Source organism: Mirounga angustirostris, unplaced genomic scaffold (assembly GCF_029215605.1).
Source record: "Mirounga angustirostris isolate CCGP_5_RB_7025 unplaced genomic scaffold, mMirAng1.0.hap1 SCAF_4, whole genome shotgun sequence".
Lineage (NCBI taxonomy): Eukaryota > Metazoa > Chordata > Mammalia > Carnivora > Phocidae > Mirounga > Mirounga angustirostris.
In genome coordinates, this window is record NW_026991712.1 from 153,203,334 (window position 1) to 153,220,378 (window position 17,045).

Here is a 17,045-nt window from a genome sequence, read left to right on the forward strand (position 1 = left end):
GAGATACAAGCTTCCAGTTATGGAATGAATAAGTTATGAGAATAGAAGATATAGTATAGGGAATGTAGTCAATAATACTGTAATAGCATTGTACAGTGACAGATGGTAACTACACTTATTGTGACACAGCATAACCTATAGAGATGCTGAATCACTATGTACACCTGAAATTATGTAACATTGTGCATCAACAATCAACCAATCAAAGTCAGTCTAAGAATACACTTTTTTGATGGCACAGCCATCAAATCCTAGCCCAGCCTGGAATTCAATGTTGGCCACAGATAACTGTACCCATTTTTATAATGTAGAGCAGAATATAAGGGACTCCCAGTTCTTGATGAGAGACTAATTTCTTCCTATAAGGGAAAAAGTGGTAAACATATGGGAAATTTTACGGCAAATTTTCTTTCCTGCCATAACTACCCAACAGGAAGAATGCTAGAAACCATTCTGCCAAATGGGCAACTTCTCTCGCCCACCCCACTAGTCTGACTTAACTTGGACTCAATTACACCCTAGAATCAGTCAAGAAAGTAGTAAGAATCTGTTACACCCACTCTTCCTTTGCATCCACCACTACCCCCGCTCTCATTCACCCCCTACTCTCAGTCCCAAGTACAAGACATACACTTACCAGCTGTCCTTTTTTAAACTTACTTATCAGTCTTTTAATCTCTGCATCATAGGCAATAGAAAGCATACCGTATGTTCTAAGTGCAAGATGTAAGGCCTCATCAAAATTAAGAACTACTGTGCTTCCAAGGATACTACCAAGAAAATGAAAAGACAACCCACAGGATGGGAGAAAATATTTGCAAATCATGTATCTATCTGGATAAGGGACTTGTATCTAAAATACGTAAACAACTTTATAACTCAATAATAAAAAGATAACCCAATTAAAATAATGAACAAAGACAATTTTTAAAATGCAATTTTAAAAAGAAAGAAAAAAAGGACAAGGGATCCAAACAGACATTTCTCCAAAGCAGATATACAAAAGTCTTCCAAGGAGCGCCTGGGTGGCTTAGTCATTAAGCGTCTGCCTTCGGCTCAGGTCATGATCCCAGGGTCCTGGGATCGAGCCCCGCATCGGGCTCCCCGCTCGGCGGGAAGCCTGCTTCTCCCTCTCCCACTCCCCCTGCTGTGTTCACTCTCTCACTATGTCTCTCTCTGTCAAATAAATAAATAAAATATTTTAAAAAAAGATAAAACAAAACAAAACAAATGCCTGGTAAATATGGGAAAGTTCCTCAACATCATTAGTCACTAGGGAAATGCAAATCAAAACCACAGTAAGATACCACTTCACACCCACTGGGATAGCTATTAAAAAAACAAAACAGGGACGCCTGGGTGGTTCAGTCGGTTAAGCGTCTGCCTTCAGCTCAGGTCATGATCCCAGGGTCTGGGATCGAGTCCCACATCGGGGTTCCTTGCTCAGCAGGGAGCCTACTTCTCCCTCTCCTCCTGCCTGCTGCTCCCCCTGCTTGTGCTCTCTCTCTGACAAATAAATAAAATCTTTAAAACAAACAAACAAACGAATGAAAAAAACAAATAAGAAGTGTTGGCCAGTACGTCAAGAAATTGGAACCCTTACACCCGGTAGGTAGGAATGTAAAATGGTGCAGCCACTTTGAGAAAGTCAAGCAGTTCCTCAAAAGGTTAAACATAAAATGTTTGCATATCATCTATCTGACAAAGTCTTCTTAATATCTAGAATAAAGAACTCCTATAACTGAACAACAAAAAGACAACTCAATTAATAAATGGGTCAAAGACTTGAATAGACATTTCTCCAAAGATACACAAATGACCGACAAGTCCAGGAAAGATGCTCATGCTAGTCATTAGGGAAATACAGATCAAAACCACAATGAGATCCCACTTCACATTACTAGGATGGTTATAATTAAACCAAAAATAATTAAGTGTTGGTAAGGATGTGAAGAAATTGGAACCCTCACACACTGATGGGAAAGTAAAATCTTAACAGCCACTGTGGAAAACAGTTTGGCAGTTCCTCAACAAGTTGAGAAACTCATCATATGACCCAGCAATTATATTCCCAGCTATATACCCAAAAGAATTCAAAACAGAGACTCAAACAGATGCTTGTATGCCAATGTTCACTGCAGCATTATTCACAATAGCCAAAAGGTGGAAGCAGCCCTGTCCCACAACCGATAAATGGATAAACAAAATATGATATTCATACTATGAAACATTAGCCATAAAAAGGAAGAAAGTTCTGACACATGCTAATGTGTATGAACCTTGAAAACAGTATGCTAAGCGAAATAAGCTAGATACAACAAGACAAATATTGTGATTCCACTTGTATGAAGAACCCAAGATAGGCAAATTCATAAAGGGAGAAAGTAGATCAGAGGTTAACAGGGACTGGGAAAAGGGAGGAATGGGAACTTATCTCTATATGGCACAGTTTCTGTTTGTGTATCAAAGAAGTTTTAGAAAAGTGGTGACAGCTGCACAATGTATGTGATGAATGTGATTAATGCTGCTCAACTGTACACTTAAAATGAGAAATCTTAGTTGTATTTTACCACAATTTAAAAAAATTAACAATGCAATATACCAAAACCACTGAATTATACACTTCAAATGGGTGAATCGTTTGGTATGGAAATTATATTTCAATGAAGTTATTTAAAAAAAAAAAACAGAATACAGGGGCGCCTGGGTGGCTCAGTTGGTTAGGCGTCTGCCTTCAGCTCAGGTCATGATCCCGGGGTCCTGGAATCAAGCCCTGCACTGGGCTCCCTGCTCAGCAGGGAGTCTGCTTCTCCCTCTGCCCCTTCCCCTCCCCCTGCTCATGCGTGCACGCTCTCCCTCCTCTCTCTCTCTGAAATAAAAATCTTTAAAAAAAAATACAATTTCTGAAAAATCACGAACAACAAAATTTCCAAAATAGGCAATTATATAACATATCTAATCTATACTGTATATTGTTATATAGATTATATGATAAAAGTATATTTATTAACACAGTAATATGTTTATGATATTATAAGTGAAAAAGCAGGCTTCCAGATAGCATGAGCCTACTAAAAAAAAAAAAAAAAAAAATGTCTGGAAGAATATGCCCAAAAATAGTGATTGATGGTAGCTTTCTCTGGATGGTAAGATCACTGGTAATTTTTATACTTTTTTTTTTTTTTAAAGATTTTATTTATTTTTTGACAGACAGAGACAGTAGAGAGGGAACACAAGCAGGGGGAGTGGGAGAGGGAAAAGCAGGCTTCCTGCCGAGCAGGGAACCCAATGTGGGGCTTGATCCCAGGACCCTGAGATCATGACCTGAGCCGAAGGCAGATGCTTAACAGACTGAGCCACACAGGTGCCCCCCCCCTTTTTTTTAAAGATTTTATTTATTTGAGAGAGAGAAGAGAAAGCATGAGCGGGGGTAGGGGCAGAGGGAGAGGGACAAGCAGACTGCCCTCTGAGTGAGGAGCCCAATGTGGGGCTTGATCCCAGGACCCTGAGATCATGACTTGAGCCAAAGGCAGATGTTTAACTGACTGAGCCACCCACGAGCCCCTGTATTCTTATTTTTATGTATCTTTATTTTCTGAATTTTGAATAATGTGTCTATACTACTTGCATAATAAAAAAGTAATCAAAATAAGAAATATGCACATCTTTAATAACAGGACATTTAAAGTATATATATATATATATATATATAGTATTAGCTTATGACACTTAACCCATCATTAGGTCATTAGCTCCATTTGGCATCTAATAATCTATTTTGAATATAAATAGCATTTATGCTATAAACTTCCTTAAATCCACTCACCCTTTCTAGGATTTTTAAATGTAAGCTAACTCCAAATATTTTCTCCAAGTACAAAGATCTTTCATATTCCATAGACTCTAAATACTGTACCAGATTTTCTAAAATTTATAAACTGATCAGTACGAGCAATCACTTTATGTTACAGCCAACAATGAGAATATAGTGCTTCCCAAAACTACTTTTATCCAAATTACTTTTGATCTCTTTCCTACAGATCTTTTCTAAAGTAATAAATGTTACCACCTATACACTCAGTATCATGTACTGTGCTGAACACTGTAGAAGCATCACCTCATTTCATCTTCCTAACAACCCAGTGAGATTGGCATTATCATCACTTTACAAATAAAGATACAGAATCAGAAAAGTTAGCGAATACAGCTGTAGGTGGTAGACTGAGATTCAAACCAACATCTAACTTCAAAGTCTACATGCTTTCTAATTCTATGCTATATTGTAAGAAAGTTGGTCCTAATACCCCAATTCTTACATATTTGTAATTAAAAAAATACATACATACACAATTCTATTTCAGAAAGCTATTCCTTTTCCCACCTTACACATTCTTTGTTACCAGCCTAAAGCTCTATGTAAACATGAAATACACAGGAATTTATTAAATACAATTCCTTGACGCTCACAATTCATACAGCACAGAATGGCACAGAAGGTATACATATTCATGGCAACTGGATAATTTGCCTCTGAGTGTGACTACACTGGATTACATGCTATCTAATACTGAAGTCCTGGGATACAGATTTGTTTCAGAGTTGGCAAGACCATCTACTTCTATACCTCTCCTTTTACAAAAGGGAACATTGAGATAAACCGATCTGCCAGTTAGTGGAGAGGAAACCAGCACTTGAACCCAAGTCTGACTATTAATCCACAGTGGGCATCTGGGGCAATTCCTACGTGACAGGCCTAGAGACAGTTTTTCACCTTCAAGCTACTTACTGCCTTTAAATAACAGAATCTGCTGGTAGAAATTAAAAAGGAAACTCAGAGTTGATGCACTTTATCATTCGGTCGTATCCCATGGGATGAGAGGAGAACTTTATCCACACGCAAAGAGCCAGGCATATTTGGCCTATCTACCGTTCAGCCAGGTTCTGATCATCCCTGCTTCACTTCTTGCCTTTTGACACCACTACCGCTTCTGACACGTTACCACTTCCACTTGCCACCTGCCTCACCCCATAATCACTAAATAAGTGGCAAATAAAATTGTCCACTATATAAAAACCTATGTTAGCCATTAAGTCAATTCCCAATCACATAATCAAAGCCTCTGGGCTGTCTCTCTACTCCCTGTAGACACCAAGAAAATATTAATTCATGTTATCTACCTAAACCATACGTAATTATAAAGGTAAATCTTATGGGTTAAATTAAACACATAATACTTTCCAGTGGCACACACCAGTGACAAATATATGATAGAAGTTCCAAACAGACAGGGGGCAGGGAAGCAGTCTTTTGTATAGCCCCAAGTTAAGCATATTTAATTGTTTGTTGATATAAGATATAACCTAATGATGAATAAAACCAACTTATGGGTCTTCTGGAAAAGACATGGAAACCAGGCATAGAAAGCAATTCATGGGACCCAGTGCTTCAAAGTGAAAGTTTCTGAGAATGGTAGGTAACAACTGGTGTTTTTTCCTTTACCAAAGTAATGTTTTGTTAGCTTTATTTACCAGGCAGCATAAAACTGTTGGCAAACAATACATCCACTCAAATCTCTATTAAATTCTAGATGCTCTTATCACATGTTTAGTCTAAAAATGTTCTTGATTTGCCAGGTTAAAGCAACAGAAATGTTAGAGCAAATACATTTTCAAAGGCAACTGGTATCAGCTTTAAGGTTAACAAGAGTCGGTATGATTAGGCCAACATGACATGAAGAATAAGACGGTTATCACCCATGCCCACCCCTTCTCTCTTACCTGATCTAAAAGTCCCACTACTAGAGAACTTCTCTGAAGTGCTCTGAATTTCAATTCAGGACAACCATTAGAAAAAATACTGTACTCCTACATGACTTTGGGAGGTCCTCAGGGAATGAAGTCCTCTCCCCATCAGAATCTTAACTAGAATGTGGTATTTAGATTAACCCATTACTGTTACTGAAACTTTAACCCAAAGGGTGTACATCAAGTAGATTTCAAAGAGAGTAAGGATAAGGGAAAGAACGGATATTGAAGAGGCACTCTGAGCTAAGACTTAGGTAGAGGCATCTAATTTTCTTGGGGGTAGGATATACATGTACATTCAGAGAAACTCCTCCCTGCATAGCAAACCCATGTAGTTAGATATGTGTGAGTGTGTGTGTGTGTGTGTATTTTTTAAGATTTCATTCTAAAATAATCTCTATATCCAACATGGGGCCTGAACCCACAACCCGAAGATCAAGAGCCACATGCTCCACCCATTGAGCCAGCCAGGCACCCCAAATGGAGTACTTTTTATAATATTTTTTCTTTATTCTCTTAAGTAATCTCTACACCCAATGTGGGGCTCAAACTCATGACCCCGAGATCAAGAATCTCATGCTCTACTGACTAAGCCAGCCAGGCACCCTGTATACATACATACATATATATATATTATTTTTCAATGCATGACTGAGCTGGCAGAAAATTAAAGGAGTAACTCAGATTTAGCTAAACTGAGGATGCACAAATCTAGAGTGAGTGCATGTTAGAGTTGTGGCTGCCCTAGGGTCTTTCCCCACCCCTAAATTTCTGATGGCTAGAACCTGGGATTTAATGGCCCACAGACTGGGGAAAGAGGGAAAAGACTGAGGCCTAAATAGGTTTGGAGGTCAGATCAAAGAGCTAAAAAGTCATAACCCCAAAAGGATGATATTCTTAGTGGCTACTAGAAAAGAGAACCCACCATGCAGAGAAAACAGCAACAATTCCTAACCACAAGCCCATACAGATTAAAGAAACTTGTTAAGGAAAAAAGAAGGAAATTCTGAGATGCAAAAACAAATGGTGAATAGACAAACTGGTATACATGTGAGTTATTCTACACAAACATTACATCATTGCTATAAAACATTAACACGTCATTTGTAGGGATTTAAAAAATCACTATAGTATTTAAGCATCCTAAGGTATTTCTATTGTTGGGGGGAAGTAAAAATATTAATCAACATTAGACTTAAATAACATGTATGCTTAAAATTTCTAGGGCAAACACTAAAAACAGACTGTATAGCTACCAAAGTAGGAGGGAGTAAATGGGGGTAGGCATCTCAATCAAGTCAAAGAAAGCAGATGAGGGAGGGGGACATATAAAATTAACATATAAAAAGATGATGATAATAATAAAAACAGCTAACATTTATGTATGATATACCACGGGCCTGGCACCGCTCTAAGAACTTTACATATATTAGCTCATTTAATCTGCACACCACCCCATGAGGTAGATACTATATATTATTATTCCCATTTTACAGATGAAGAAATTTAAGCCCAGAGAGATTAAATGACTTGGCTCAAGTCATACACACAGTAGGTGTTAGGATGAAAACCAAACCCAGGCAGTCTGACTCTAGAATCTGAACTCTACATATTGCCTAACAGACAATACATAGGTATGACACTTTGACATTAATTCATATCCTTTCAGTTCAATTTCTCTTCAGTCTAATGACTAAGAATGTAGCTACTTGTACCAAAATGTACCCAAAGTATAGCTACTTACACTGCTCAAAGCATTTCCTTCATTGACTATTTATGGCTAAGCACAGAGTAGGCAAAAGTGTGTGGGGGGGGTGCTAACATATATGAAATAATAATAACATGTATTAGGCACTCTGCCAGACATTTTTGGTTAAACCTCATAATCACCATGAAAAGTAAATTAACATCCCAAATTTTCAGTGGAAGAAACTAAAAAAGCAAAAATTTAAGTAACTCACCAAGGGGCAGGAACCCAGATCTGAATGGCTTCAAAATCTATTTAAATGGGGCGCCTGGGTGGCTCAGTTGGTTAAGCGACTGCCTTCCGCTCAGGTCACGATCCTGGAGTCCCGGGATCGAGTCCCGCATCGGGCTCCCTGCTCGGCAAGGAGTCTGCTTCTCCCTCTGACCCTCCCCCCTCTCATGTGCTCTCTCTCATTCTCTCTCTCAAATAAATAAATAAATCTTTAAAAAAAAAAAAATCTACTTAAATGTTCACTGAGCATCAATTTATGCCAGACATTGTGCTGGGCACTAAAAATATGAGAGTAAATCAGAAATTCAGGGTTCTCCACCGATATGGAGTTTATGGTCTAATGGGGTAGTCTTTGGGGTTCCCGGACCCAATTCCAACTTGAGGGACAGGATCCCCTTACACAATTCTCAGAACACCAGCAGAGTGTGTGAAAATTCAACTCAATTCTGACACTATTTACCCAGAGATATGGTCAGCTTCCACAGGTTAAAGGTTTGGTTCTAAAAGACTGCCCCCCACCATCACCACTTCAGAGCCCAGTCCCATGTCCAAGGTATTGCCTGTACTTCTGACCAACTGGCTATAAATTAGAGGGCCCCAAGACCCCCTCTTTGGGTTTGATTAATTTGCTAGAATGGCTCACAAAACTCTGAGAAACATTTTACTTTCTATATCACTGGTTTACTATAAAGAGGATATAACTCAGGAACAGCTAGATATATGCATAGCACAAGGGCACAGAGCTTTAATGCTTCTCCAGACAAGTGTCTCCCCCTGAATCTTTCACCAACCCAGAAGCTCTCTGAACCCCGTCCTCATTTTTGGAAGCTTCAAGACATAGTCTTGATTGATTAAATCATTGGCCATTGGCAATTGAGTAAACATCCGGCTCACTCCCCTCCCTGGAGGTGAGGGGGAGGGGTGAGACTGAACGTTCCACACCTCTGAACCAACAGTTGGTTTTCCTGTCAACCAGCACCCCCTCCCACCTCATTAACATAACAAGAAACACTTTTCTAACTCTCAACACTGGGGAAATTCCAAGGGTTTTGGGAGGTGTGGGAGCTATGGACAAAGATCACACGTTGTTTGAAAATACCTAAGTATTGTTCAGATCTAATTACTTAACAAATATAACTTATTTAGTTGCGAAAAAAATTACTGAGCACTAAGGGCACCATGAACTGAGACGTCTGGGAATCTCTGTAAGCTAAGATCTTAAAGATGAGCAAGCATTTCAAACACCAGGTAGGAGGAGTAAAAGACAGAGTCCCCACCCTTGAAGACATTACAATACAGTTCAGAAAGCAAAACTACAAGATAAACAGTTTTAAAACAATGTAATGTTAGGGGAGCCTTCTTCAGCTCAGGTCATGATCCCACATCAGGCTCCCTGCTTGGCGGGAAGCCTGCTTCTTCCTCTCCCACTCCCCCTGCTTGTGTTTCCTCTCTGTGTCTCTCTCTGTCAAATAAATAAATAAGATCTTTAAAAAAGAAAGAAAACAATGGAATGTTAAACTTGAATATTTGCAAAAGTTTTTCATTATCTTTTCTCATAAAATTCTATTAAGTGTATTATCTATCTTTACTAAATCGAAAGCCCCTAGAAGCCTATACCCCCATACACAGATAACAGCACAGTCTGCACTCAGGAAGTGTTTTCTGGGTCAACCTCATATAGGTTTACTCTCACTAGGCTTTTCTCAGAAATGAAATCTCCAATCACCATATTCAAGGGTAACTCTGTTTTAAGTGTGCTCTATTCCCCCACATCTCCCAGCTGCTTCTTTCCTACTGTCCCTCAAAACTGAGTTCAGACATATCACCTACCCTGGGAAGACCTCCCTGACCCACTGGACTGAAATTTAAATGTCCCTTATCTAAATGGTATATTTAGTACATTTGTATCATAGAACTTACCACTCTATGTAGTCACCAATTAACTTTCTTGCCTCCACACTAACTAAAAGCTTTCAACAGCAGGATCTGTGCTTTATTCATCTCAGCAACAATCACAGTGCCTAGCTCACAAAAAACTGTTTTCTGAATAAATGACAAGTAAAAGGAAATTTTTTAAATTATGCCTTGACTGCCTGGGTGGCTCAGATGGTTAAGCGTCTGCCTTCGGCTCAGGTCATGATCCCAGAGTCCTGGGATCGAGTCCCGCATTGGGCTCCCTGCTCAGTAGGGAACCTGCTTCTCCCTCTGCCTCTCTCTCTCTGTCTCTTAGGAATAAATAAATAAAAATCTCTAAATAAATAAATAAATAAATAAATAAATAATGCCTTTTCACCTTTGTGGACTTACTGGAAAAAATGAGGAATTTACTCAGAAAAATTTTAGAAAGGAGATTTACAAGTTTGCAAAAATTAAAGTGACTGATAACCATCCCGTGCTAATAAAGAACCATACACTGCTGACAGAAATGTAGTAAGTATAATGTTTTTGAAAAGTATTCTGACAATTATCAATTAAAATTAAAAAATGTTGACTCAACAATCCTCCTTTTTAGGGACTTTACTTACAAAAACAGTATCCATATGCAATGTTATATTTACAAGGAAGTTTTCTGAAGTACTGTTTGCAATAGCAAAACAATTCCTGGAGACTATCCTGAATGTCCATCAATAGGGGAATGGTACAACCATGCTATAGAACATGTATATTATGGAATATTCTACAGCTACTAATAAGAATGAATTAAATCAGGTGCCTGGGTGGCTCAGTCCATTAAGCGTCTGCCTTGGCTCAAGTCATGATCTCAGAGTCCTGGGATGGAGTCCTGCCTAGGGCTCCCTGCTCAGGGGGGAGTCTGCTTCTGCCTCTGCCCCTCCCCCCTGCTCCAGCTCTCTCTCAAGCTCAAGCTCTCTAATAATAAAATCTTTAAAGAAAAAAAAAAAGGAATGAATTAAATCTATATGTAAAGACCTGAAAGGATATCCATGATACATTCAGTAGAAAATAGAAGAATCCCATCTGGAGGTAAAAAAATATATATACACTGGCATTTTTATTTCTAAGAATATCGAGAAAGAGACATGGAAGCAGTTAAAACTAGACAGCCAATATGAGTGACATCAGAATTAGAAGAGATTTTACTTTTCCCAACCAAGTATGTATTACTTTTGTAATTAAAAACAGAAAGGAAAAAAAAAAAAGGAAGTTTTCAAAAGTAATGATAGTAATATCTCAATATATTCTCCCCTTCTACAAGTTCTTAACCAAAAAAAAAAAAAAAAAAAATTCTAAGTTACAACCACCTTTAATAAAAAGGTAGTACTGCAGAAGAGTCAAGAATTCTGCGGACTATCTCTTTTACAGATAATTTAAACTTTCTATTATTAAAAAAACCTCTCTTACTCTATCCTATCCCACCAAAAGGAGAGAAAGGCCTATTCTTAAACAAGCTTAATGTTCAGTGGATCTTCCTATCAAGTTTCTTCTATAAGCCATAATCTGCTTTGGGGATTTATAATCAGGAGCTTGGATATTTTAGAATACTCAGCAGATTTTCACAACCATACCATTTATTCACTGAGAGTAAGCAGAAGTGTTACATAAGAAATCTGAGTATGACAGAGCTAGGTCTCATTCAAGCATTTCTGTCCTGAAACTGGGAGAGCTAACTGCTACTTGGGCGCCCCCTGGGGACCAAATTTTTAAAACTTTTTTACAACTTAGTACAAACTAGTGTCCTCTAAAACCACTGATTCAAAAAATACTTATTAAGCCTTTACTATGTGCCAGGCACAATGTTCAGCACTAGAAACACTAAGGCAAATAAAATCAATTTTCTGATTTCTACATGCTTGAAGTTAATACCATCCCAAAAGTTCTAAGCATAGTAGGTAGGAAGACCATACAAAGTATGAGTTACCCATATAGTCCCTGGAGAAACTTATGACACAGAAGATGACAAGAATGCTTTTGGGGTACTAAAGAAAGCAATCTGGCATTGAGATAAGCTTCAACATAATTTGTTTATGTAAGCAAATCTTTAAAAGAGAGGAGGTTTAAGGGGCGCCTGGGTGGCTCAGATGGTTGAGAATCTGCCATCTGCTCAGGTCATGATCTCCAGGTCCTATGATCCAGCCTGGAGTGGGCTCCCAGCTCAGCAAGAAGTCTGCTTCTCGGGGCGCCTGGGTGGCTCAGTCTGTTAAGCGACTGCCTTCGGCTCAGGTCATGATCTCAGGGTCCTGAGATCAAGACCCGCATCGGGCTCCCTGCTCTGCAGGAAGCCTGCTTCTCCCTTTCCCACTCCCCCTGCTTGTGTTCCCTCTCTCGCTGTGTCTCTCTCTGTCAAATAAATAAATAAAATCTTTAAAAAAAAAAAAAAAAGAAGTCTGCTTCTCCCTATCCCTCTCCTGCTCATGCTCTCTCTCTCTGTATTTCTGTCCCAAATGAATAAATAAAAAATCTTAAAAAAAAAAAAAGAGAGAGGGGAGGTTTAAATATCCTTCCAGCTAACACATGCAAAATTGTGGTTATTGTGAAAGAAAAATTTAGATTATGGCACCATTATTTTTCTTGAGCCAAAACAATATAAATAAAGCTTAATTTTAGAAATTAAAAAAATGAAAGAGTATCCCCACGATTTTTTAGTAACAAGTTATTCCACAATAACTCTAAGCACTTAACTCTGAAAGGATTGCACTGATTTGGAAAACTGCTAATTTTCAAAAACAAATTGAGTACAAGACGACACAGACGTAGAAACAATTAGAAAATAAAACAAAACTGAGGAAGACCAGTACAAGTAAATGGGCGAAGTCAACACCCAAATCTCCCTCAAATTCTCCCATCCCAGTTCAGAACACTTTCAAAATACTGTATCAGATTTGCCTTTTCTTCCTCAAGGTCTGGGAGAGTAAGTAGCAGAGGTACAACTCACCTGAAGGAAGGAAAGAAGAGAGGGAGGGAAGAGAGGGAAGAGAGAAAAGAAAGAGATAATACATAAATAAACACATATATACATACAAACCAGCTTCCCTCCCGTTATACGCTCATAACTAACTGCAATGCCCCAGGACACTGGAGGGCCAGATATTCTCAGATTCTATAGCCAGGTCCAAATAGGTACTTCTGGCAGCCTGAGTTGGAAATCAATGTAATTCCCCACCTCCCCAAATTTTATTTCAGCCATATTTCAGGTACCCTGTGAGCTAAATTAGCATCGGCATGATAGGGAATTTAACCTTGAGTTACAGAACTTTTTCCCTACAGAAAAAAACTTAGTCCCCCAAATTACAATTGTTTAGGATTCAGTTTCTATTTGCCTATGAAATAAAAATTGAGTCAAAATACAAAACACTCACGAGGAGGGGCGCTTGGGTGGCTCAGTCGTTAAGCATCTGCCTTCAGTTCAGGTCATGATCCCAGGGTCCTGGGATCAAGCCCCGCATCAGGTTCCCTGCTTGGCGGGGAGTCTGCTTCTCCCTCTCCCACTCCCCCTGCTTGTGTTCCCTCTCTCACTGTATCTCTCTCTCTGTCAAATAAATAAAATCTCAAAAGACTCAGGAGGAGTAAAAAAAAAACTTCTGACTTAACTGTTGTGGACATTCCATTGTTTAGTCAGCTCGGAGATAGCAATTGCTAAATTATAAGCTATTTGGAATTTGTAGAAATCAATTTAATTGTTTACAGCAACTGGAATCAAGAGCAATGATTTTCATTAAAGAAGATGACAGTTTAAAACAATTTAAGCTTATATAACTGCCAAAATATTAAAGAATAATACATTATGAAACATTTAATCATGGAAATCTTATAGTTGATAATTAACAGGTTTAAAACATTATTAGCCATTACTGAACAGAGTAAAGAATAAATACTAGTTACAGAATGTATAGATTATTTTTAAAGCAGTGGAGTAATTTGAGTATTATTAGTTTGGGTGTGGATATTTAAAGCCACATTATGATTCAGAAACAAAATATTTAAATGCATTCAAATATAGCAGTCATAAACCATTTTTTTTTTAAGATTTTATTTATTTATTTATTTGAGACAGAGAGAATGAGAGACAGAGAGCATGAGAGGGAGGAGGGTCAGAGGGAGAAGCAGACCCCCCGCCGAGCAGGGAGCCCGATGCGGGACTCGATCCCGGGACTCCAGGATCATGACCTGAGCCGAAGGCAGTCGCTTAACCAACTGAGCCACCCAGGCGCCCCAGTCATAAACCAATTTTTAAAGTAATATTACTTCAAAGTAGAAATAACCAACTTCATAAATTAAGAACAGGAAGTCTAAAATGGAAGAAAAAAATTATCTGCATCTGTGTGTGCCAGATATTTTACCTCATTTAATATTCAAAAATACCATACTAGATAGGTATTATTTCTCTCTTTTCACAGAGAAAGGCCACCTAAAAGTAACAACTTCCCTGGGTCTGAAGACAGTAAATGGGGGGGAGGGAGTGGGGGCACCTGGCTGGCTCAGTCAGTAGACCATGCAACTCTTCACCAAGGGGTTGTGAGTTCAAGCCCCAGGTTGGGTGTAGAGATTACTTAAAAAATAAATAAAATCTGGGGTGCCTGGGTGGCTCAGTTGGTTAAGCGACTGCCTTCGGCTCAGGTCATGATCCTGGAGTCCCAGGATTGAGTCCCACATCAGGCTCCCTGCTCAGCAGGGAGTCTACTTCTCCCTCTGACCCTCCCCCCTCTCACGTACTCGCTCTCTCTCTCTCTCTCTCATTCTCTTTCAAATAAATAAAATCTTAAAAAAAAAAAAAAATCTGGGGCACCTGGGTGGCTCAGTTGGTTAAGCAACTGCCTTAGGTTCAGGTCATGGTCCCAGGGTCCTGGGATTGAGCCCCATATCCGGCTCCTTGCTCAGCGGAGAGCCTGTTTCTCCCTCTCCCTCCTACCTGCTACTCTGCCTGGTTGTGTGCTCTCTGTCAAATAAATAAATAAAATTAAAAAAATAATAAAATTTATTTATTTGACAGAGAGACACAGCAAGAGAGGGAACACAAGCAGGGGGAGTGGAGAGGGAGAAGCAGGCTTCCCGCTGAGCAGAGAACCCAATGCAGGGCTCGATCCCAGGACCCTGGGATCATGACCTGAGCCGAAGGTAGGCGCTTAACGACTGAGCCACCCAGGCGCCCCTAAAAAAAAAAGAAAACGACAGAGTTAGGGTTTGAACCCATATGTGTTTGACTTTGAAATCTTTTCTCTGTCCCCTATTATGCTATATACGTGTAAGAGTCATCTCAGATATTAAAAAAAAACCACCGATATCATTCAATTGCCACTTGTCTTAAAAAGTTAAAAGAATCAACAAAAACAAGAAGAAAAATATTTACGGGGGTTTTGGTTGAATTAGTTCCACTTTTATTCCTAAAAATGATCAGTAATTATCAATACAGCTGTAAAACAGTAGTGAAGTAGATGTTACCATTTGACTTTCTTTGGATGCTCTTTAGAGAATAAAATATAGGACAGGAATCGGGCTCCCTGGTCAGCGGGAAGCCTGCTTCTCCCTCTCCCACTCCCCCTGCTTGTGTTCCTGCTCTTGCTCTCTCTGTCAAACAAATAAATAAAATTTTTAAAAAAATAAAATATAGGACAGGAGTGGATTGTACAAACACAGGATTGGAATGAAAGTCCAACCCTAATATAAGCCACGTCCTGGAACAGAGGAGGGCATTATTTTAGAAGTTCTGGGTCAAAACTTTTGTGGTCCACGAGTTTTACAGGTATTGTTTGGGTGTTTTACAGGACCACTGGTCGCCTCTTGTTTCTAGATATCCTGTTTTCCTTTCAACTTCATTCCCCAGGTTCTCCAATAAGCCTTTCTCCTCACAGTGTCACTGCAGCTAACCACGTCTATCTTTCGAAAATTAACAGAATTGAACCGGTAATCTTAACGCGTCATGAAGCAACAACAAAAAAAGTAACACAATTTTAGAGCTGGGGGGGGTATTCTACACTGAGTTTAAATCTCGGTGCAGAGCTCTTACGGTCTAGAATGCAACGGAGACTCGGAGAGAGGAAGTGACTTGGCCATGGACAAAGCGTGAGTTGGCAGCGGGACCAGAGGTTGAAGCTTGAACTCATACTCTGCTCCTCGGCTTTTCGACCACACGAATCCGGGCTGAGCCTTAGAGCTGGTACTGCCCATTGACAGGGTCAGAAAAGTGCTCCGGGCAGATCACAGAATACCTTAAGCAACACCCTGCCCCCCGGGGTTCCTTTCCAGGATTAAGACCAGGGTTAGGTTAGTGGAGGTGTTGGTGTTTACAGAGGGCTTGCAGGAAGGGGCGGAGTGGATAAACCGGTCTCCCCTCCAGACAGCTGCAAGCGCGCACTGCCTCTAACCTGAACCCATGCTCCTGCTGCCTTCACCCACCACCTCACAGCCAGCGACACTCTGACCTCGGGCGCCGGGGGTCCCCGGAAGCTGATCCTCCTGAATCCCCCTCCCAGATCACTCTAAAGACGAACTTGGTCCCCAAATTTTAAGGGAAGAGGGGCGCGGGAACAAAGCGACCCCAAGAGGTCCCCCTCCATTCTGGGCACCCCCGAGGCGGGCGGACGTGGACTACGAGTCCCGAGAGGCCGCGCGCCTCAGGACCCTCGACCACCGCCACGCCGGTGACGCAATGGTCGCCGGGACTCGTAGTCCGCGGATCCGGGGGGGCGGGGGAGGCGCGGACCGCCCGGCACGGCGGGACAGGCCGACCCGGCGTCCCGTCAAGCCGAGGGAGCGCGCCAGCTGCCCGGGCCTCACCTCGACGATGCGGGCGCACTGGGTTCCCTTGCCGGCGCCGGGACCGCCGAGGACGAACACGACCAGCGGTTTCATGAGGCGGTGAGGGCAGAGGAAAAGCGGCCGGCGGGTCAGTAGCGGGAAGCTAAGGCCCAGGACGTGCAGCACACTGCGGCCGCAGCGCCTCAGCATACACAGCGTCTCGGCCCGACGCTGAGAGCTGACAGCGGCCCGGCCGGCGGCGGCGCGGGGCGGGGCGGGGGGGAAGAGGGCGGGCCGAGTCGGCGCCCGCCGCGGCCCCGCCGCCGTGGCTGCCGAGGTGTCCGCGCCGCGGCCGGAAGGGGCGGGGCTTCCGCTACCCCCTCAGGGGCTGCGCTTGAGCGCCCCCCGAGCGGGCCCGCGCCTGTTCTCGTCCCCGCCCCTCTGCCGGCTCATTCATCCCTCCGCTGGTAGTTCGTCCAGTGCGCAGATCCTTCATCGCGCGCCTTGTGGGCGGGCTTGTGCTGGCGTCTGCAACGCGACGCACGCGAGAGGAAACCTATTGTCTGCTCGC

General features: G+C 41.2%; 1 protein-coding gene across 2 annotated transcripts in view; it reads right to left on the reverse strand.

The window, feature by feature from the left end:
• CMPK1 (cytidine/uridine monophosphate kinase 1) overlaps positions 1-16,831 on the reverse strand; it is a 38,834-nt gene extending 22,003 nt beyond the window's left edge. Inside the window, exon 1 of one of the 2 annotated variants that reach the window (XM_064589180.1) lies at positions 16,514-16,831. In XM_064589180.1, the coding sequence (XP_064445250.1) occupies positions 16,514-16,684 (171 nt within the window). In that variant the 5' untranslated portion in view covers positions 16,685-16,831. The remainder of the gene's footprint in view (positions 1-16,513) is intronic. The other variant, XM_045897741.3, reaches the window with a different exon arrangement.
• Between the last annotated feature and the right edge of the window lie 214 nt (positions 16,832-17,045).